The 24,523-nt window shown below is 20.0% G+C and overlaps 1 protein-coding gene across 5 annotated transcripts; it reads left to right on the plus strand.

Moving 5' to 3' along the window:
- Positions 1–24,306, plus strand: LOC129613379 (lysophosphatidylserine lipase ABHD12). 5 transcript variants are annotated; one of them, XM_055527408.1, is made up of 7 exons: positions 76–128; positions 6,974–7,017; positions 15,262–15,464; positions 22,553–22,671; positions 23,063–23,244; positions 23,318–23,830; positions 23,903–24,306. In XM_055527408.1, the coding sequence occupies exons 3-7, from the start codon at positions 15,379–15,381 to the stop codon at positions 24,227–24,229; spliced, it is 1,227 nt and encodes a 408-aa protein (XP_055383383.1). In that variant the 5' UTR covers positions 76–128; positions 6,974–7,017; positions 15,262–15,378; the 3' UTR covers positions 24,230–24,306. The 5 variants fall into 5 exon arrangements, with proteins under 5 accessions (XP_055383384.1, XP_055383383.1, XP_055383385.1 ...); XM_055527409.1 differs by lacking the exon at positions 15,262–15,464 and having other exon boundaries at positions 1–128; XM_055527410.1 differs by lacking the exons at positions 76–128; positions 6,974–7,017; positions 15,262–15,464 and adding an exon at positions 12,267–12,833.
- Positions 24,307–24,523: the final 217 nt, after the last annotated feature.

The following is a 24,523-nucleotide window of genomic DNA, read 5'->3' on the forward strand; positions in this document are numbered from 1 at the left end:
ATAGAGAGTGCCGGGAGAAATACATAAGTGTAAAGCTATAATATTAAAATATTTTATTAGTTATTAAAGTGATATTAAAATTAATTAGAAATTATAATATTATAATTGGATTGCATTAAATGAAGTTTGTAAGTTGAATTAATTATATTACTATTATGCTAATACAATAACAAAATTACATCACAAAATTCACAGTTAGTTTCATAAACGAAAAATATTTATGCCTTCCACAACAAAACTTTACTTACTCCACCTAGCTACATATACTTATGTATTTAATTAATTTTACAATAATTTATTTAGATAAATTGAATTTATATTTAAATTATTTCAATATAAATTTATTTAAAGTCATTTCGCTATATATACATATGTATGTATATACATACATAAATATTTCTATATAATGCAAATATACCTACATAACAACATGCTTGCAGGTTAAATTAGAAATAGAATTTTATGTTATTGACCTGAAAATTTTTAAAATTAAATGCTCTACTTTTTATTACTTGCAAAAATCAATTAGAATTTTGTGCCAAATAATGTTTGAGGAACTTAATTGACAATACAATGTTGTAGGTAGGTACATAGATTATTATTTTTTTTTTTATCAATTTAGTGGCATACAAATTAAATTTGTGGCATGAAAGGTTATTTGTTTTAATTATTATTCATAATTTTGTTTTCCTACTTGCATGTAAGTTTATATTTGTAAATTACAACTTGCATTTTAATTAGAAATAAATAAAGGAATCTTAAAAATCCTTCAACTTGAATTTGAGTGTCTTCAATTGAAAAAAATTTTTTTTTTACTCAAAACGCACAACCAACCATTTAGTTAATATATTGAAAAAAAAAAACAATTTAAAGTAATATTGATGCCAAATATTTAAAGTGAAAAATTTAAAATTATTGGTACTATTTGAAAAGCGAAAAAATTGATTGCTATTTTTAGCCAATTTCAAAATTAAAGAAAAATTATAATTTAAGTTTACATGCACTTAAATGTTACGTATTAGTTTTGGCTACAATAGAATATTTTTTTTTAAGTGACTGAGCAGCCTGTACGTGCCGTGCCTAACAACTGGATAAATCGAAAATTTTAAGTTAAATGTATATACTCTCCAAAACGGGTTAAAAATTTTAAAGAAGAAAGGAATTATCTATTTTTATGTTGAAGTTTTTAATTAATTAATTAAATTATAATTTTATTTTAAATTAAACAAAAATAATTGACAATTAATCAATCGATTAAAGGAGTTTCTACCATAGTATTGTCAAAGTTATTGCAAAAAGCACTTGTGTTTGTACGAAAAATAAATAGGGGCAAGTATAAACTTGAATTAGAAATGCATTTTATAATATTAAATTATAAATTTTATTAAAAAATGTTGAAGTACATAAGTTGCATATTCATGAACCAGTAAATATTTGGGCCGAAATCATCTATTCAATAATAATTTCATGCTAAATTTGTGAATTTTGCAAACTTAATGCTTTATCATTTTGTTGACTGTTTATGAAACGAATTCAAACTAGTTCAATAACTTTTAAATAATTTCAACACACAAAATAGACTGCAAGTATTGTGCAAGTAAATTATGCACTCACAATTTCTAATCACACAATCCTAATGAACTTACAAATTATCTAATTTATAGTGTTAAGTATGTAGGTACAATACAAATATCTACTTAATTTTTTAAAATTCAATAGTTTTACAAAAATTTACAATTTAAATTTAAATAATCAGTATTTCTACTGTATCTGAATGATGTAATAAAATTTATCATGAAAATGAAATAAAAACAAAAAGCCGGCAAAATTTTTCAAAAACTAAACCGGCAAAAAAAACATAGAAAATAAATATAAAATCAACAAGATAAATAAACAGAAAAAAGATCAATTTTTCTTATTTTTTTCCCCTTTTTTTGTTTGGATTTACGAACACTATCAAGGTCTACCTATATTTAATCTATATTCAAATATTCCGGATTTTGCATTTTATTTCATGGCTTTTGTGATAACCAAATTTTATTTTTTTCCTTTTTGATTAATAAATTTTCTGTGGATTCTTTTGATTATTTAAGAATAAAGATGATGATTATTTAATTTTTTTTAAGCCAATTAAATTAATTAAAATATTCTTGGTCTCATACTATTAATAGAAAGTAAACAGTTGTGCTTAAATTTGAACTATTCTCTAAGTTTTTTTTTCAGTAAATTAAAATACAATAAAAATTAAGTACATAATAAAAAAATTTGTTATATAAAATTTTAATTATTAGATTTACTTAACCACATACCAGCTTATTATACTCGTATTTATACAATAAAATATATACGCTATAAAACACAGTGTTTTAAATGAATACTCATGTTCTCAGGACTCAATTGTAAATTTTGGCTATACAAAGTTCTTATATACATAAAATAAATTAAATTTAAAATAATTTTAGAAAATTAAGTGTTAAAACTGAACCAAAACGATCAGCGACAAAAATGGAAGATTTCCGCTGTTAACTCAAAACAATATTAACACGGCTATATAATGTTACACACTAACGGAATGATATTAAAAAAAAATCGCCAGCGGTAAAATAAAGGATTTTAGGCTATATTATGGTCTTCGATTAAATTCGCAAACAGTTCATTTATTTGATACTTCATTCTGGACAATCCAATTTATTTATGTGTTTCCTATATGAATTTGAAAATTTCGCTGCGAAAAATCAATTTTGTTCTGTTTTCAACTTTATTCAATAAGAATATTACTTTTTAATCCAATATTTAAAGAAATATTTTCCATTTTTATTTGAGCTTTATTAAATTTTTGCACTAAATTCGTAAAACCTTAAAAAGAGGTCAAATTACTTTTCAACCAGAATTAAAAAAAAAATTCTTTACTATTGCAATACAATAAGAATTGAAAGATGAACCAATTTTGAGATTTGGTGAGCATAACTCAATGATGAGTGAAAATTTAATTATATTTTTCCGCCGATAAGAAATTGTGAATTTATTTAGGCGAAATTCGGATATTTAGAGGCGAAAGAGCCGATTGATAAATTTCGAATAGAATATATTTTCGAAAACAATTTTTGGTACATGTGCTATGAAGGCGAGTTAAAATTTGTTATTCGGTACAGATTATAACGGTATATTTTATGTAATTAACATATACTCACATTACATAATATTCTATTTTCATTTTTTAATTAACGGTAATTATTTATAAAGAACAATAATTAATATGGTTGAGTGGATTTTGTGTGATTACTATAAATGAAAACTTTAAAATTAAATATTTTAAATAATTATTATTAAATATTTTATAGTTAAAAATAGTATAATTTTCATTAGTCACGCAATATACATATGTACATAAATATGAACATTAGTAAATAATAACTTTACACATGCATGGAAATTTGAAATTCGATAGCACTGCTACAGAATTTACGATAAATAATTTTATTTTTCATAGACAGTGAAATAATAATAATTTTGTTGATTTCATTTTTTAATTATAATAGCTTATATTTTTTGTTTTTAATAATTCAATAAGAAATTTTTGTTAGGTCTAATATCTTATTGTGAGAAATATCAATTTAATTTACACTGAAATTTAAAAAGTGAGTTTAACTTGTTAAAAACGTGCATTTTATGACGATCACGTGGGTACAATTATAATCACATTTCCTATTATTATTAATTTATACATTCAATGTACATATATACGTTCATAACTAAGATTTTGAAATGTTAAGAATAAAATGCTCATTATTTGCTCATATTGTTGTTCAAAGGGCAGTTTCAATATTTTTTTTTTTTTCTAATTTAAATTTATAATTAAATTCATAATGATTCATCAGTTTTTTTAATACAAAATCAATAATTATTTTAAAATTATGATTAAAATATTTATTTTATCTCATATTTCTTATAAAATATTTCAGTAAATAAATACAATAGTAAAATTTTTATTGAAAAATTTTACGTAATTTAAGTGGAAAATTGCTATATCGTTTTTTGTTTTTGCAATATTTATTTGAAACTTTTTATATTTAACACATTTTTGTTATTTGATTTTCGGACTAAAAATTTCACATGTTTTTGTATGCTGATATAGAGATAAGAAAAGAAATTTTATTGATAAAGCTAAAAAAAAAAAATTGAATGGAAAGAACAATAAAATTGTGAACGATCGAATTTAATGCTAAAACATTGAGTTCTCGAAAATTAAAAACATTTATTTAATTAGTACGAAGTATTTTACATTAAAATATTAAAAAATTTCATTGATTTTGAATTTGTTATAAAATTTTTACATTATTAATTTTATACTCGGACATTTGACGGCATTTAAACTTTGAACTCCACTAAAATATGTTTGATTTGATTAAAGTTGCATAAGATAGTTTGATATAACATAAATTGTGTTAAAATTGTGTTTGACGTCATATTATTTCTTTTAAATATGTTTACGTAATTCAATATTCTTAAAATTTTGATTATTCTTTCTAATATATTTCTTTCTTATGTCAATAAAAATAATGTCAATTTTTTTTTTTTTTGATTCGTAATAGACATGTAATTCATGCATATTGCATACATACATATATTTAATATTATATAACTAATGTTATAGTAATGTTGTTTGATACGTATGTATGTTTTCATGATTTTTTACATATCAATGTTTAATTCATAATTAGTACGACTCTTGTGCGCGTACATTCAAATTGAATGTGTTAAATAAAAATTACAATTAGTTTGTAAAAACATTATAAAATGTTTGATTGCTTAATTGCATGCGATCATACAGTTGCATGTGTGCACAATTGAATATAAACCTATTTAATACAAAAAAAAAACAATCAAACTGTTGCAAAACTAACAATTGCGTGTTGATTGAAGGCCGTTACCGTAAATATTGTCTGCTGTTATATTACATTTCAGAAAACATGTCAAATTTTATCCTATTTCCTAAATCGAATATTTTATTTATTTTTGCCAAAATTAATGACCGTCTGAATCAAATGGAATTGAATTCATTAAAGTGTACAGATGTATAATATGAGTACGTACATATATATTGTGCCGCAAAATAACTCAACTAATATGGAATATTTTAAGCACGTTCAATTTAAAATGATGATCAAAGATGTTTTCTTTTTTTTGTTTTACCAATTAATAAAGTTCTTATATAGAATATAGGGGGCTATATAATTTATAAATTAAAACAAAAACAAAAAATTTATTTTTAATGTATAACATAATTATATGTCTATTTGTATATTGTGTATTTAGAATGAAGTAACGTGAGAAAAAAACATTTGAAATTCTAAGAAAAGGTCAAAAGTATTTAACAAAAAAAATTTGTGTCTGTATATGTGTGCATAAATAACAACAATAAGAAAAACAAATAATTTAATTATACGGTATTCTCATATTTTTAGTTTTTATTTAACTTCGTAAGTTTATTAAGCACACATACGACTATAATGGTAGTTCGAATCAATCTCATTAATTATTATTTAAAGTTTTTTTTTGAAATAATCCTATGAACATGAATGAAGTCCTCACTCTTACCTTACAAAATTACGTTATTCGATTTTGTTTAATATTAAATCGATTTCTTCTTATTCTCGATTTTAATTTTTGATTAATAATTAATTGTTTAGAATTGTATACGATTCGTTACATTATACAAACTTTAATATTATTTTTTTCTTTCATCAAATCAATTTTGCACTGTAAAATAAGCATTGCAATTCTTAATGCTGAAATATTTAAAAATATTTACATAGGTATAAAAGTTTCACTTACTTAATGGTCAGAAAAGTTTTTTTTTTTTTTTTTTTATGAAAATTGAAATATGTAATTAAAAAGTAGAAAACAAGTAAGTACATAAATAAATTGGAAAATAGAAAAACCATACATCGTTATGTAAGAATGTATGTACAATGTAAAAATTTATACGCCATACAATCCCGTATATTCATTAAGTTTTAATTGAAAGTTCATATAAGTATACAAATCTCGCACAAGTTATATATTAAAATTTGACGTTTCAATATTAGTTACATAATAATACGTTAATCGAAAAATATATTAGTGACATTTATAAACTTGTTTTTATACTATTGTTTTCAAATGGGTAAGCATATGTGCGAAAATTATTAAATTCAATAGTTATGAAAAAATTTTTTTTAAAAGCAAAAATAAATGCCCAAATTTTTTTTTTTTTGGTGTTAATAATTTTATTGGTTTGTCAGTTTTTTGTTTTTTTTTTTTTTCGTTCTTTCTCCTGGCAGGAATATAGGGACTGATACATGATATTATAGATAATCATTAGGATTTTACATTGTAGATTGTAGATTTTTGAAGGGAACCGAGTTGGGCAGGAGTATCCCCCGGGTCACCGCAGCCATTCGCGATTTATTGTAGCCTCCCCACGCCCCTCTTACAATATCCCCGTTCCAACTATGAAACCGAAGATATTCCTATGGGGATACGGCATTATGATTTTAAATATGTCAAGTGACGAAGGATTTTAAATATGTCAAATGAAAATTAATTTTTTTACAATTTTAATTTTTATTATTAATTATTCTTTGCACATTTATAACCTTAAAATATTTTACAAACACTTTGTTTGAATAGTATTAATGGCAAAATGGCATATTTTACTTTATTTTAAAAATATATTAAAAATCTATTAATATTCAAAATTTATAATTCGCATATTATGATGTCGTCTGAATATTTAATTAGAATTTTGAAATATTATGGAAGGTTATGTATAACAAAAAAACATTTTGTTAAATCTCAAATAAAATTTAATTTTCGAATACAGATGCTTTATTTGTCAAAATATAAAATTGCCATAATTTGGTTATGATTGTTTATTATACAAATAAATATTTTGAATAAATTTTAATTTTTTTTTTATTTTTCTTTACAGATGCTATCCAAAAGAACGTTCTTAATGAAGAGACGGGTTAATAAGTAAATTTTTAATTGAACAAAAAAATTATTGCATCGTATTTTTTTTTTGTTTCCCTCCTATTATTGAATATGTTTTTTTGAAATTTTTACCAATTAATTACCAAAATTTTTTTTATAAAATTAGATTTTAAATTTTAAATTAGATTTTTTTTTTGAAAGGATTGAAATAATATGTAATTCTTTTTTTTTTCATTCTTGTTTTTTTTTTGTCAATAATCTTTGTTTAGTGTATGTTTCTTTACATCATATAAATTTATATTCAATACATATACAAACAAATTCACACATACACACACAGAAAACTTAAAAATCTAATAGAATAGAAAATCAAAAACTAAACCACATTCTTATATTTTAATAAAAATTGATAATATTTTTAATGATTTGTTCTGTAACTGCATGATTTTTGAAAATTATAGATTTTTAATAAATAATTTTTAATTATGTATAAATATTGATTTAAAAACTTATTTGAAATTGATAAAGAATTAAATAGTTAATTATAAATTAGGATTATTAATCAAATTCGAATTTGAACTTTACCCGAATTCGAAATGAATAAAATACTATAGAATTCTATTCTTATCAGAAAATTACGTGCAATTGCAAATTATATAAAATTAATTTTTTTTTAAATAAATAAAAAAATTTAATGATTTCAATTTTCAATTTTAGATTCCATAAATAAATAAAGAACAAATGTTAACGTGTTTTATAAACAGATTTGAAAAAAAGAGCGTGACAAAAGAATATCATTGTGTTTTCTGGAAAAATGCGCGATTTTGAACTTCTTACGTTACCAAAAATTGATAAATTTCATTGAAATTCAACATGTTATTTTTTTTTTTATTAATATTACTGTATAATCAGCGATTTTTCATTTAATTTTTTTGCAATTCAAGTTAAAAAAATGAATGGTATAAAAAATATAAAGAAACAATTTCTTGTATTTCGTTAATTAAACAAAAAAAAAGAAAACCTTTTTTTTTTTTTTGTAAATAAAATATTTGCAAAGTTAACAATTTTTTCTAATTAAAATAAAATATTAATATTTCTTTTATGGATGATACACACCAACGCTGAAATTATGTGTTTCATGCACATGCAAATAAATAGCACATGCAGAGCTCTCAAATTTCTGGACTACACAATTTTTCATATCATATACGGATAATAAATAAGAAAATATGATATTTTTTATAATAAAGAATTTCAATTTTTCAATACGATGCAATAAAAAAAAAATTGTAATATTTTACAAAATTATTAAATTGTAATTTGAAATTAATTCTCAAATTTTAAACTCCTTTAAATATTATTTTTTGTTTTTTTTTTTTTTAGATAAAACATTGAACGCGCGTTTGATTATGAAAATTCAATTCGAATCAATTTAAAAATTTTAAGGAAAAAAATGAAATTTTAAGAAAAATATTTTCAGATTGAATAAATCAAATCAAATTGGCAAATCCCTTTCAAATAAAACAAAAAAAAATACACTTTTTGAAGGTATTACGGAAACTATTATTGAAAATTTTAAGAAAATAAAATTCATATTTTAAAAACAAAAAATAATTGACTTGAAATAATTCGATGACTAATTGGAATATTAGTAATTTATAAAAAATTTTTTCTTTCTATAACTATTAAAATAATACACCTATTTAGTGGAATTATTAATTTGTTATTAACAATAAATTTTAAATAACAGATAATTATTTTATAAATATATTTTGATCACAATTTTATAAATAATGTTTAATTTTAACAAAACAAGTCAATGTACCTTATTATAATTAGTTTATATTGCTATTGATATTCATCACTATAATAAATGCATTAAGGACCTAACAAAATATCAGAAAACATATTATAAAAAATTAAATGTTCAAATTATTCATTACACTACAAATAATAATAATAATACTTATTGAAATTTTTTTGTTAAAAACCTTGAAAATTTGATATGAATTATTATTTAATTTGCAATTAAATTAATTATTTATTTTATATTTCACTGTAGCTTTTGAAAGTAAAAATTATGATTTTAAAAAGAAATTTGATTTAAGAAGATATGTAGGCTTTTAAATTTTAAAAATATTTACTATTTTAATTACAAAAATATTAAAAATTCATTTATTACGAAATTTCAAACAGAAAACACATAATAAAAATATTAATTGCTTAATTATCAGAAAATTCAATATAATTTTTTAAAAATAATCATAAAACTTTCAGTAAATTGTTTTTAAAACAAAAATATATTAAGCTTTATACATTTTATATTATATTCATTTAAAATTTTATAATAATTTTAAGTTTATTATTTGATTTTCCAGTTTTTATTATATTTTTGTTTAATAATTTAGAATTTTTTCATTCTGTTTTTATTTTCAAATATTTGGATTTTTCGCGTAAATATGCACAATAATTATTATATTAAATTTTTAGAAATAACAAAATTTTGGTATTTTTAGTTATTTATGAATTAAAAACCAAAAAATAGAATTTTTTTTATTATTAAAAAAAAAAATTAATTACATTTTATTAATTATAATTTAATTATATTTTAATTTAATATTGCCAATTATAAAGTTTTGCTTTTCTTTTACATTAAATAATTTGATTAAATATTTTTCGGATTGCATTATCATTCATAGCATGATAACCAAAAAATTTAAAAATAATTTTTAATATTTATAGCTTTTTAAAACCAATTATTAAAATTACTATTTTATGTTCGTTTATAAAATGATTCTTTTTAAAATTCTTAAAAACAAATTAAAGCCAGAGACAACCGAAACTAAAAATAAAAAATTAATTTTGAAAATAAAATTGAATTAACCATAAAGATATTGTTGTTTTGAAAAATTTTGTAAGACAAACAAAATCAATTTTTTTCTATATTGCATGCCATGTCAATTAAAGCTTTTTTATTTTGTTATTTTCATTTAATAATATATACGTACATAAATTAAGTAAATATAAGTTCTGTACAATCTGATAACTAAAGTTATTTTTGTTTGTCATCTCACGCTTTATCAATTTTCAATTAAATAAAATTTAAACAATTCAAAAGAACAAATAGTAAAAATAATTTAATTAATATACGGTACACCATAAATAAAAAAAGAAATAAAATAAAATTGTTAACAATAAAGATTTTATCATAAAAATGAATTGAGTACAATATATTGTATTAAATATTAAAAATCTATTGCCTATTTTTTACAAACTTTATTAATTTGTGTCAATCATCATGAAAAGAAAAGCATCAATATTTCATAAACTTTATTGTAATTTTTAAATATGAATTTTTTATTTATGTATGTAACTTTAATTTCTTAAGTTTTCAAATAATTTTGTATACAAGATTATTACAGTATACAAGTAATAATATACAAGATTGCAAGAACAGGATGATAATGCAACTCGACCTATCTGTTAGTTGGATTCAAATAATAACAATTGCATTTCAACCAATCAAACCTACCACCTTTCTATTTTTTTTTCCTTTAAAACGCAAACAATTGTAAACACAATCAGTTGTAAACGCTTAAATTAAGAAATTGTTTCCTATAAATTATAATTTTCAAATCCAACTAAAATAAATATTAAATATGAAATAATTTAATAACAGCAATATTACTGCTGAATAAATTTTCATCATTTTCTATTTAAAAAATATATTTTCTAGGGGGTATTCAACTTCCAATCTAGACAGCATATAAATAGCACGTCTTTTTTTACAAAATAAATAAGCTTTTCAAAAAACGAAGAAAAAAAAAACACTTAAATGATTAATTGATATTCTATTTAACCCTTTTAACCTATTACAGTCTTAATTGACACAATCTCTATAACAATATTTTCTAAACTACATACATAGTTTTAATTTCTCATTTTATCATACTCAATTGACACATGTACAAAGAACGTATACATTTCATCTGCGCCCCAAATTTTCAACAATATTCATATATCTATATTTTTTTTTGTTATTGACTAATTGCTAATTATTAAAATATTTACAGCTAAAAATTTGTAATTATTAATCCTAAACCCGTTTATATCTCAATTATATAATTATATTTTTTTTGCAAACTTTTATACTTTAATAAAAAATTTTCTTAATTGTTAACCGAAAACAGAAAAAAAAATGAATGAATAACAAAATAAAATAAAAATAAGAAAAAAATAATATAAAAATTGGAAATTCAAAAAAAAAATTCATCAGTAAAATAATTATTTTATTAATTCTAGATAGTCAGTCAATTTTCTTATTTTGAATCGGTTACATGTTTTTTTAATTTTTGTTGTTATTTCTGTTGTTGAAACGAAACTTGTTAAAATCCTCAGTTAGTAAACGAAAAGTAATAGTAAATTATCGAAAAATCTTGTTATTAAAATTAAGTACCTTAACCTACATATCAATATAATCTAAGCAAGTTGGATATTTAAAAAAAAAAATTATAACTACACAATTTATAAGGTGGTAAATTTTAAATTCTCTATTGATTTTTTTTGTAAAATAAGCTTTTAAACATTAAATACAAACAATCGAATCTACTTAAATTTTATAATATTATTAAAATTTATTATTTGAAAAAAACAAGGAAACATTTTAAAATAAATTCAATTTGCTTGCCATTATTATATTAAAACTTTTTGTATATGTGTCACATTAGAAAATAAAAGTTAAACTAAATTTAAATTTAATTAAAAAACAAAAGAAAAAAATTTTAGCGAAAAGTTAACAAACCACAATAAATTAGCATAAAATTATAAAAGAAAAAAAAATTAATGAACCAAAAAAAAATAAATAATTATAGTACTTCAAAGTAAAATTAAGAGTTCACAACAAGTCTACATTTTTAATTTATTCTCTCTTAAAATATATAAAATACATTATTATAAATTTTTCTCATTTGAATTATTGCATGACAGTGCTACTAAGTTAAGTTAAAATAATATTGTTGTAGTAATACTCTTTAGTAATATTAAATACAAAAAATAAATTAATTATTAATTATTATGTTGTATTAATTAATTACATATAATTTTTAATTATTATTATTAATTAATAAATTAATAATAATTGAAAATATTAATAACATAATACTAAAATGTTGAAAAAAAAAAAAAAAACATCTTATTACAATATTAATTTAATATAAAAAAAAACCTCATTTAAAAATTATAATTTTAAGAGAAACCAATGAGAACATGACAATTATTGATAATGATAAGATTATAAGAGATAAAATAAATTAAAGAGATATATTAATATATTACTACTATGCAAGAAAGATACAATATAAAAATGAAAACATAACATAACATCTATGTATATACATACAATAATGTAGTTCAAGTTCAAAAAGAACAAAAACATAAAAAAATAAAAAAAAAAAACAAGAATTATATTGTTGCTGTTTGTGGTAGTTTGTACATTTATAATATCTATATATAAGCGCCTCTGATTAAAGTTACTAGCTTGGCGACTATACAACTATTGTGGATATTTATTAAATAATTATTATTTATTTGATTGTTGTTATTATAGTAGTTGAAAAAAAGCTTAAAAGCAGATCAAAAGAGAACTTACATATAATATTTTAACTAATAAGATGAGATAAAACAAAATTAAATACTCAATTTTTGTATTATTTTCTTTTTTTGTATTTTGCAGTTTGTTTGTTGTTTATATATTTTTACATTTTTTTTTTTGGTTTTTATTTTTTTTTTTGTTAGGAGAAAAATCTCTGAAATAATTACACAGTAATGATTATTTCGCGTCCGAGAAAGTTATTTAAAAGGTGATTTTAATTTTTTATTTTTCTTATTCTAATTTTAAAATAAATTCATAGTTATGTAAAATTAATTAAGTAATTATTTTTTTTTTCAAAAAATTTAATTTTAAAATTTATTTAATAATTTCTATGATATTTTAAAATAATTTAGAATAAAATGTAAAGTAAATGTGTAAAAAAAGTTTAGAATAGAAAATTATGATTCTTTTTTTTTTTTTTTTTGCCCCTATTGCAAAAAAGTATTATAATTAAAATTATAATATTGTAATCTAATATAATTATTAGTAATATTTTAATTTTATATGTAAATTATTATTATTTAATGATTTGTGGTAAAATGGTTTTTATCAATTTAAGTATAGCTTTCGTTAACTTGGTACCTACACATTTAAAAATAATTGCATTATATTTAATTTCAAAATAATATGTGCATAATTTATATATGTACTTGAAAAATAATTACACATGTAGTTATTTATGTAATATGTATTTGTACATATATGAATTGTAATATATATTATAAAAAATATAAATATATTTAAAAAAATTTCAATAAATTCATTGTATTTAAAAATGGTGTGATCGTATAAAATTTAAATAATAAAAATATTATAATTTAAAAATTTAATATTAATTGCAAATAATGAATAATAGCATTGAATAATTTTATATATTAGATTAAAATTAAAAATTTTAGTAAATGGTTAGATTAATATTAAAACGAAATAAAAGATTTAATTATTTAAAAGAAATTTTTCAATTATTCGATGAATATAAATTTATATATTAATTAATTTTTATTGTAGTTAATTATAAAATTTTCTTTTGCATTGTATTTAAAATTTAAATACAAATATTTTCAATATTTATGATATACTATATACTTATTTATATTTTATGCAAAAAAATTATTTAAGCCATGATTATACAAAGCTATGATTTGTAAAGTTGATCAAGTAAAACTAAATTTAACATTGAATGAATAATTAATTAAAAACTTCACATATATATAAATAATTAATTTATCATACTTATATTGAATTCTTAAGTTGCATTTATGTATAAATTTTATATAACAAATATAGAATTGTGAATTTTATAATTAGTAAAGCACAGAAATTCAAATTCTATGTTGTAATCAAGTTTTGATTTTAAAAGTATCATAAATGGATTAAGTATATAAAATTTTAATTTTATGTGAAATTAATTAAAGATTAATTACGTCGTTGTTACTCGTATGCAATTTGTATAACACAACTAATTCATATTAAATATAATTATTTGCAATTAAATTAAATTTTTATAGTATGAAAAGTAAAGATTGAAATTATGTCAAAAAATTAAAGTAAATTTTGATTTTGGACATATTTTAAGAATACACTTAACTAAAATAAATGCGATTGAAATGAAATTTATTGAAAAAATTTAATTTAAAATTAATTTAATAATAGCATTTTTATTTAATCAATATGATTTATAGATATCTGTTAAATTTTATATGATCAATACAAGAAAATGTAATTTTAATTATTATTTAAAGTCAGAATGTGCTTTAATTTTAAAATATCTTGGAATAAATAATGCAATTAATTATTTTGTATATATATATTATAATTTTTATTATTACAAAATAATAAAATAATCTTAAATTAGAGATTAAACGAAATTTGTGATTTTAATTAATTACTACAAATAAAACTAAAAATTAGTTGTTTAGTAGTTATAAACTTTTTTCCAAAATTTATTTAGTTTGTTTTTATAATGACAATAGAATCACAGTAAAATTTACTATTTATGAATATTATTATTGATATTAACAATAATTTTTTTCTTGATTATCTTAGAAGAGATACTAACAAGACGAAATTGTCTTAATAGAAAAAGTAAACAATTTATAGTAAATATTTTGTTATTTTTTTGATGCTGTTAATGTTTAATATAAAAGATATTTCTAAGTAGAATTATTTTATAATTTATAACATAATATATATGTATATATGCGTATATATTTTAGATAGTTTCAGATATATTTTAAGTATTTGCAGTCAGTCATTGCACGTTTCTCAGTTCCGTGTGCGACTTGAAATTTATTGTAATTAAACAAAAATTTTTTTCATTTGCTTTTATAATATTGTAATTTAATAATTTTTAAAACAGATCAGGTCAATTGTGCTAGATTTACTTTTATATTCTAAATTTATTTTTTCTCATTTTTAAAAATTTTACATTAGCAATTAAGTGAAATTTGTGATTCTAATAAGCTCTAACACTCTTATTGTTTTCATTTGTTTTGGTGTGCTTTTTCTAACACTTAATCATATTGCAACAATTTTAATTAATAATCAAAAAAAAATGAAGGAAAAAAAAAGAATTATAATTCAGTTCTTATAAAATAAGAAAAAAAAATTTTTAATCCTTTTACTTTTTTTTATAGAATTTTTATAGTTATTCCATTGCATAATTTAAAACGCTTTAAAATTTTTTAATTGATTATCGTGCCTAATAAAAAACAAAATTTGAAAAATAAAAAAATTAATTAAACACGGAAACAATGTACGAAGTTCATAAACTCATAAACAGTTTATTTCGTGTTTCTATTTATCCTGCAATTTTATTCTTACCATGGCTTTATGGATTGTAAGTAAATTTTTTTTGTTAATAATTTGGATGAATGAAAAATTTTAATTATTTGCAAACAATTTTGAAAAAAATTGAAGAAAATTAATTAATTTTTCTTGATATAATTTTAAAATTATTTTTTGTGTTTTTTTTAATTTTTCAAGCCTTTCTTGTTTTTAGTTTTTTTTTTAATTCGAAATTAAAAGCATGGTTTAGTTTTATCGAAAAAGAATTAAATTTTTTTTATTTGCCTATTGCTTACATTTTAATTTGCTTTTTTATTTGCTTTTTTATATATTGAAAAAATGCTTGCTTTTATTATTAGCATCTATGTTTTTTCACTTTTGTTATATTTTTTATAATATTTTATATTTTTATATTAAAATATCTAACAAAGAAAAATTCTCAAATTATACAAATGAAAGAATATTCTTCTTTAATTCTTTAGATTTTTTTTTGAGGAAAAAAAAAATTTAGCTTTAATTTAATTAAATTTACTGCGGCAACTCTTGCACCATTTACACTTCGTTTGACATTCTATCTCCTATGAAATAGTGTTTTACAATAAGAGGGCATGAAATGAAGCAATAAGTATAGTAATTAAACAATATAAAATTGTAAATTCTATAATTTTAAAGGAAAATTCAGTTAACAATGAAAACTTGTTAAAATTTAAAAAACAAATGTGTATTCGTGAGTTTTGCATTTTTTCTCAAATTATCTCATAAAATATACAAACACAATACGAAAAAATTCTTCTCAATCGAAAATTACATTATACAAATATAAGACAGCAACTCACTTTCTTTTCAATTGGTGAGTAAAATAGGTGAGTTATAAGTTTCAAACCCTTAAATTTTAAATTTAAAAATAAAATTAAGAATATTTGCGAGTTTGAATTTAGGCGATTTTTGCTTGTTACCATAAAATTATTAATAAGCAATTTTTACTTGTTGCCATATTTCTTAATAATTTCATTCGAATTATTATGTAATATTAAATTTTTAATGAAAACCTGTAAACACTAAAAATATGTTAATTTAGTATATCTCGCAATATAATTCTTTTTTACTTATTGGACCTTTAAGGTTTTATTGTATATTTAACTAGCCTACGAATTGTGTTGTATGATTCTATCAATTTAAATAAAATATTATAGCGTATATATTTTTGGTTTAATGTCAATTTTTATTATTCTTAGTCATAAAATATTATGTAAGAAAATTTATTATGTAAGAAAAGTCATAATTATTATTATAATACTATAAATACATAAGTATGTACTTAAATTAATTGCTTTTGCCTTTTTAAATTTGAATAATACAATTTGATTTTTGACATTTGGCCTTTTTAATTTTTAAAAAGGTTGTATGTATTACTTTTCTTTAAGCTCTTATTATAAGGTTTTTGGTCAAGAAATTAATTATTTTTTTTCATACTTTAATTATAAAAATTTTAAAATCTCAAATATTTCAAACTATCAACCAAAATGAAATTGCCAATTTTAAAAATGTCAATTAATAGATTATTAATTAACATTTGAAATTAAAATTTTCACACTCTCTTAATATTTCTTCTCATAATAATATAATTTTTTTTTGGAATTATGATGTTAGTTGAAAGTAATTTCTCTCAAATTTTAATATATGAAAGTAATTATAAATACAACCCCTATTATGAGAAGGTCGTATAAAATTTGGTTTTCATTATGAGAGGTCAAAATTGTCAGAACAATTACATAACATTTTATTTAGTCTTTTTTTTTGTCTATTTTCGTTTTTCTAATTTAATTCTCAATTTGTGAGTAAATATATGTAAGCTTTATTCTTAATCTTTATTCTTATATTATGGAATTATAAAAAGTGTGTAAATAATTATTTATTTAATTAGTTTTATACCGGCAACTAAACTAGTTAGAATAAAAGTTGTTAAATTGTATTTTAGATTAAAAATTTTAATTTTAATATTTATTTTTTTTTTTTAATATTCATATAAATTTAATAGTATATTTTAAATATTATAAAATATAAATTTTCTTTACTAATTTTTTAATTAAAAATTTTGTCATTTAATTTCATAATAAGTGTAATTTCTTAATATATAAATTAAAATTTATTATTTTTTAAATAATATGCAGTAAATTACGATAATAAATTAATTAAAAAAATTTTGTGGTGATAAATTTGCCGAAAAATTGTTATTATTGCTCTTTCTCTTTTATAATTTACTAAAAAAAAAATTAATTTTCTGGCTAATTTTCAAATAATTTATTAACAAATCAAATTTGCTTGCATTTGCGCAAAAAAAAAAATTAGAAAACAAAAAAAAACATTTTTACGATAATATAAATTAAGTTATTTATAGACTTAAAATTTTGTTGTAAAAATGAATAAAAAAACGTGTACATTACAAGTCGGCAAAAATAAGAATAAAATTACGAAAACAAAAAATTGAACAGTCATAATTATTACAACATTCTATTTGAATTAATTTAATCTTTATAATCTTGTCAATTAATTTAATATTATACACGCATATTTACATTTGTTTACATACTTATAAAAATTTATTATTAATCTGATAAAAATGCAAATTTTTATTTTTTCAAATACATAATTCAAATTTTCCGTTCAGACAGTAATATTAATTTTATAAATTATTTTAAAACAAAAAACAATTTGTCAGCAAGCGACTATTTTTTTTTTTAACTTATTAAAAATTCTGAATAATATGCAAAACGTCACTCGTATTCGACAAAAAACATGTAAGCCGAAAAATTTTCTATCAATATTATGACATTTTATTCATTGTTGTCAATTAATTTTGACATTTTAATAATTTCATTAACTCATTAATCGCAATGAATTTATTTTGAGAGAGAATATTAAATGCTTTTATTTTTGTACACTGTAATGTAAGTGTCTTGTAATAATTTAAGAGCACAAAAAAGTGCATTTATCACAGAGAATTCAAAAATTAATAGAAATACGTAAATTTCGTATTACGGGCTTGTGTCAACAAAAAATTACGTCAGAATTATTATAAATTTTTTACATTTTTTATTATATTCTTACTTGTACAATATTAAAGAGTTCAAAAGTTCACTAAATTACTTCGAAACTTTCGGTTTCACTTAGTAATATTAAAAACAATTTTCATCATTTTACTAGGTAATTTTGTAAATAATATTTGACTATGAAATAAAAAATGGGTGTAATTTTTTTTAAAAAAAAGTTATAAATTTTGTATTATGATACTAGTGTCAAAAAAATGTCAAACAAGTTCAAAAATTTAAATTAGGTATATGTACAAATATTTAGTTATGCTGTCAATTTTAATAAAAAAAAGAACAAATTGTAATAAGCGTTTAACAGGGCAGAAAAAAATGTGTATAATATTTTTTTGATAAGTGACAAGTCAATAATAAATGACATATTTGGATTTTGACATATTTAGATATTCTGTTTCTGAATTCAATTTAGCGTAGATATTCAATTGAAAAATTAAATTACACACAAATACTGAAATCACTTTGCATCTAAATTTTGTACTTACATACCTAATATTTTTTTCAATTACCCTTGTACATTTTCAGTTTTTTAAATAATTCTAAATGTCTAATCATAAAATTAACTCTTCCATATTATTCTCTCATGCATAAATACCTACACTTAAAATTATTTTAAATTGAGTACAAATGGTATACAAAAAAAAAAATATTCAACACGCTTTTAATGTCATATTTTAACACCTTAAATTTTTGAAAACAAAAAAAAAAAAAGGTACCATATTAAAATTTTTTTAATCTGTTCCTCTTCACCATAACAATCTTGTTTTCCTATACTTTATGTAAGATTCGACCTTTGTGCCTGATTTTTGTCTGCCTATTTAAGTACTTATGTACTTAAATGTACTTAAATACAAACATACAAATTCTGTAACGAATAATGTAAATTTTTTTTTTTTGGTTTGTAATTAATATTTAAAATTGAGTCAACTGTAAAATAATCGTATATGAAAAATATCATTTCACCATTGTATTTGAAAAAAAAAAAAATAATACGGAATTATTAAATTTTAAAATTTCATTTTGTCGCCTTATGATTTAGAATTACGAGTATGTATATAATTTAAGAATAGAACAGAAAATTGTTAGATGCATGGTGTGAAGATTTCAGTATTGAAAACTGTAAAAAAATAAATAATTTTGAGTATATTAGTATTTTTATTTCAAATTAGTTCCTGGTTTTGCCGCAACAAACGTATGGGCTAAAATACGAAATTTCCCAATCCAAATTACACACTTCTCATATAGACAATTTGCACTCACATAGATAAAAAATTGAATTAGTGTAGAATATAAATCAAACAGAGTTTTTGTTTGCAGCGATGCTGTAATATGTGATTCTATTGTAGTACAGTTTTAACTATGTACAATAAGATCTGTAACAGTCATAACTGCAAACTCAAATTCAATCATAGCCTTATTTTATTATTCTATTAAAAAACAAAAAAAACTTAGTTCGATTAATAATATTAGGGTAGACGACCACTGATTCACAATTAACTTTACAAATATAATGACAAAATTTATAACAATTTTATATAATCTGTACATATAGTTAGTGCAGCTGTATATGTATATATTTATACCGGCAAAAATGCAATATTATTGTTTACTTTAATAAAACTATATATAATAAATAGGGATAACGTGTCTACACGTTTACATTTACACGTTTTTAATATTCGTATATCAATTATCCGAAAGCAACCACATAACGAAGTATAAAAGAGAAAGAGAGAGAAATTTTCATAATTACAATTTGTGCATTTTTATAATGATAAAATTTTCACAAATTATTTTTTTTTTTTTTGCATGTTTGTTGTAAATATTATGGTATCATTTTTACGATATGTACTTGAACATTTCCATTATTTAGATATTTAAGTATTCAGAAATATACAAACCACCATGTTATATACATACTGTAGAACAGTTTTAAATTAGATAGTCTGAACGGAAAATTGGATTAAGTACAAAAAAAAACACAGTGTTTTTTTTTTTTGTTTTCTATTTCCTTGTGTCATACTAGAATTTTTACACAATTTTTTTATTTTTATTAAATTCAGTTCAATTTTATGAATAATGTTATAATTATACTTATTGTCTATCATCCGCCTTACAAAAAATTTGCACAAAATTTATCGATTAACAATTTTTACAAACAACAATTTAAAAATTCGAAATAATTTTATTTTCATTGAGAATATAAAAAACCAAAAGTTATGAAATAAAAGTTTAGTTAAAAATTAGTTTTATGTTCTCATTAAGCCTTAAAAGAGGTTAGAAAAAGAAAGCGGTTTAAAGAAGCAAAATTTTTTTTTGCAAAAATAACAATAAAACAAGAAAAAATGTGTACTTTTTTAAAAAACCATAAAAAAATGTGAGTAAGAATTACTGAAAATTAAGAATAAAAAAATTTTGTGAAAATTATTAAAATTTATAAGGATAACGTAAGGACAACAAGGGTTAATATTGTGTTTTTGATATTAAGAAAATTTTTTTCTAATTTTATTTTATTAATGAAAATATAAATTTATTTATTTAATAATTTTATATTTCGGAATTGTTATATAAGTAATTAAAGTTGATTAAATATTTTTTAAAATAATTTTGAAAAAATTCATAATAAATTTTGTCATATCATATAAATATCGTAAAATAATTCTCAATCACATAAAATATACACAATAACAGGAAAAATCTGCTCTATTGAGCACGTCTATTTAATGAACTTCACAGCTGAGTAAACAAACACAATATTTTAACAATGGTAATGGCTGCCTTTCACTGTGAAAAAGAATTTTTAGAGAGAGCCATAAAGTAGTGATTAGTGAACAAATTTAACAAAACTTAATTTTTTTTTTTTTATGATTTTTACTTTTTCTTTCTCTCATTATAACGGAGCACTTTTCTTATTGAGTTAAAAAAAAAGGAGCAATATTTGTGTTCATTTAAATTGTAATTTCGATGAAATAGAAGAGTGGTCTCAAATTTTTTTTCTAAAATGCCGAAAACAAATAGTTGAAAAAAACATTTAGTAAAATTTAAGAGAAATTTTTTAAAAAGTATAAAATATTTGAAATTAGGAGTTATAAATAATGAATTTGGTATTGCAAAATAAATTGTGTGAGCGATTAATTGTATACGCAATCTTCTTCATAATGGGCTTCGGACAACGACATCACGTTAACCGACCAAGTCACTCTTAAAAATATAAGAGAAAATATTTATTTAAAAATTAATTAATTATGTTAAAAATTATTTCATTATTCTCCAAAATAATAAAACCTTCAAAACTACTTTCAAATTTAATTTATTTGAATAATATAGTGAACTTGTGTACTAGAATGAATAGATCGTATTTTAATTGTATTCACTGGAGCAGATTTCTTCTGTATAAGATTTTTGTCTAAAAACAAATTTGAAATCCTAGTTAATAAAAACAAAATATAATACGAAACCTGGAGTTCATGCTAATTTTAATTTTTTATAACATGAAATTACTAATTAATTAATTTTCCGCCTTCAAATAATATGAAAATTGTTCTAAAAATATAAATTTAGGTCTAAACTCTAAAGTATTGACTAAAACAATATTCATCCTATTAGATTTAGTCATGATTTCAATAAAAGTATTAATTTAGTATAATTAGTAATTAATATAGTTTGTAAATTAATAATTATTTTGCGAAATTTATTAAATAGAATTGTAAATCAGAATTATTTTTAATTTAATTTTAAGGGTCTTAAAATTCAATATTCTTTTTTAAATGTGTAGCATGTCAGTGTTCCTAATTAGAATTTATTTTAAAATTACCATAATTTTAATAAATTCATAATTAGTTTTTATATTTTATATTTAATGTGTAGATTATTATTATGTATTTTTGTTGTATTTATTAAGTGTTACTTTTATTTTTTTTTTTTTTTCTATTTATTTTAAATTTTTACTTTAAAAATGTGTTATACATTTAAAAATAATTAAAATAATTCAATTTTAATAATAAAAATTTCTTTTTTCTAATATTATTTTTTTCAGAATATCATTGATAACATTAAAGATATGTTTACTATTTTTTGTTGTAGTATTTGTAATTGGTCCAATCATATTCAAACATTCGGTTGGATTACAAAGAAAAATTTTCTTTTTAACATTTGGTAAGTTTATTAAAATAAAAAAATTAATAACTAAAATCAGTAATAAAAAATAATAATCGAAATCTCAGTTAAAGTTTCAGGCAGACATGCAATTTTTAGTTTTACAACTGTTTGATTGCTTATTTGTATTATCCATAGCGTTATATTCAAGCGAATACAGATGCAACTGTATGATCGCATGCAATTAACCAATTAAACAGTTTGTAATTTTTTCATTTCTCCCAGTATTATTTAAAATAAAAATAAAATATATAAATTTTAATATTTTTTGAAAAAATGCTAATGAAGTTCCTACATTTTTACAAGTTCCTACAAAATTCAAAAATATTTAGAAAAAATTTTGTAATTTTAATGTTTTATTCATGTAAACTCTTATGATTTTTGTTTTCAGTTTTACAAGACTGTGATTTTCATAATCCTAGCACATATGGATTATATGCAACTAGAAATTTTTATATCAAAACAAAAGATTCAGATGTTGATGATGAAGTTGAAGAAGTTAAATTGGGTGCATGGCATTTATTACCAATTCAAATAGCAAAAAAATTTTCAAAAGAATTAAATTTAAATAATGTTAGTAATAAATTTCTATTTATTACAATTTTAATAAATTATTTATTCTGTTCTTATAATTTTTTTTTTTAAGGATGCTATTAAAGATATATTAAATTCAACAGAAATATCTGATCCAGAATTAGATAAAAATGAAGAAAAAATTCATTTAGAATTTTCAAATGGTATTACAAAAGATAATGAACAATTATTTTATGAGAAAATGTTAAAACAACCAGGTATTGTTATAATATATTTACATGGTAATTCTGGTACACGTTGTAAAGATCATCGTATTGAAATGTATCATGTATTTCAAAAATTGGGTTATCATGTTATTGCAATTGATTATAGAGGTTTTGGTGATTCAGAAAATATATCACCATCAGAGGAAGGCTGTGTTAAAGATGCTATGAATGTATATAATTATGTATCAAATATAACAAATAATCCAATATTTATATGGGCACATTCCCTTGGTACTGGTGTTTCAACACATTTATTAGCTCAAATGAATCAAATGAATATATATGGACCAAAAGGTTTAATGTTAGAAAGTCCATTCACAAATATACGTGATGAATTAAAAAGTTATCCAATGGCATTTGTAAGTATAATTATTATTTAAATTTATTTTAAATAATTAATATATATATTTTATATATATTTATATTTTTAGTTATTCAGATTTTTACCATGGTTTGATTATACAATTGCAAATCCATTATATGCAAATTCATTACGTTTTGAATCAGATCAACATATAAATGAATTTCGACAGCCAGTTATGATATTACATGCTGAAGATGATTATGTTGTACCATTCCATCTTGGTTATAAGCTTTACAGAATAGCATTAGATCTAAGAGGACGTTCATGGGGTCCAATTGAATTTCATCGTTTTGATAGCTCATTAAAATTAGGTCATAAACATATCTGCCGGGCATCAAATTTACCTGATATTATTAAGACATTTATACAAAATTATAAAAATGAAATGTATTAAAATTTTTTTTTTTAATATTTTAAGTATATAAAGGCTAATTAAAGAAAACAATGATAATAATTGTATACAAAAATAAACAGAAGAAAAATTAATTTAAATTTTACATGTTTTAAACGTAATTGTATACTAAAAAAAAATATATATATATATTTTTAATTTCTTTTTTAATTTAATTATTTTAATTTTGAAAAATTAATATTTAAGTAACGTCCAAAACTAGTTAGTTTAAAGAAATTAATAAGTGAAAATGATTTCGTATTTTTAATTTGGCTGTTTAAGTTTTGTTTTTTTTAT

This window comes from Condylostylus longicornis, unplaced genomic scaffold, assembly GCF_029603195.1.
Source record: "Condylostylus longicornis isolate FDR11 unplaced genomic scaffold, ASM2960319v2 ptg000083l, whole genome shotgun sequence".
Lineage (NCBI taxonomy): Eukaryota > Metazoa > Arthropoda > Insecta > Diptera > Dolichopodidae > Condylostylus > Condylostylus longicornis.

Excerpts from the sequence above, each read along its gene's own strand:
- LOC129613379 (XM_055527408.1), top strand. The coding sequence starts at position 15,379 with ATGTACGAAGTTCATAAACTCATAAACAGTTTATTTCGTGTTTCTATT. Across the intron at positions 15,465-22,552 it reads TTACCATGGCTTTATGGATT|AATATCATTGATAACATTAA; the intron begins GTAAGTAAATTT and ends TATTTTTTTCAG. Across the intron at positions 23,245-23,317 it reads AAGAATTAAATTTAAATAAT|GATGCTATTAAAGATATATT; the intron begins GTTAGTAATAAA and ends TTTTTTTTTAAG.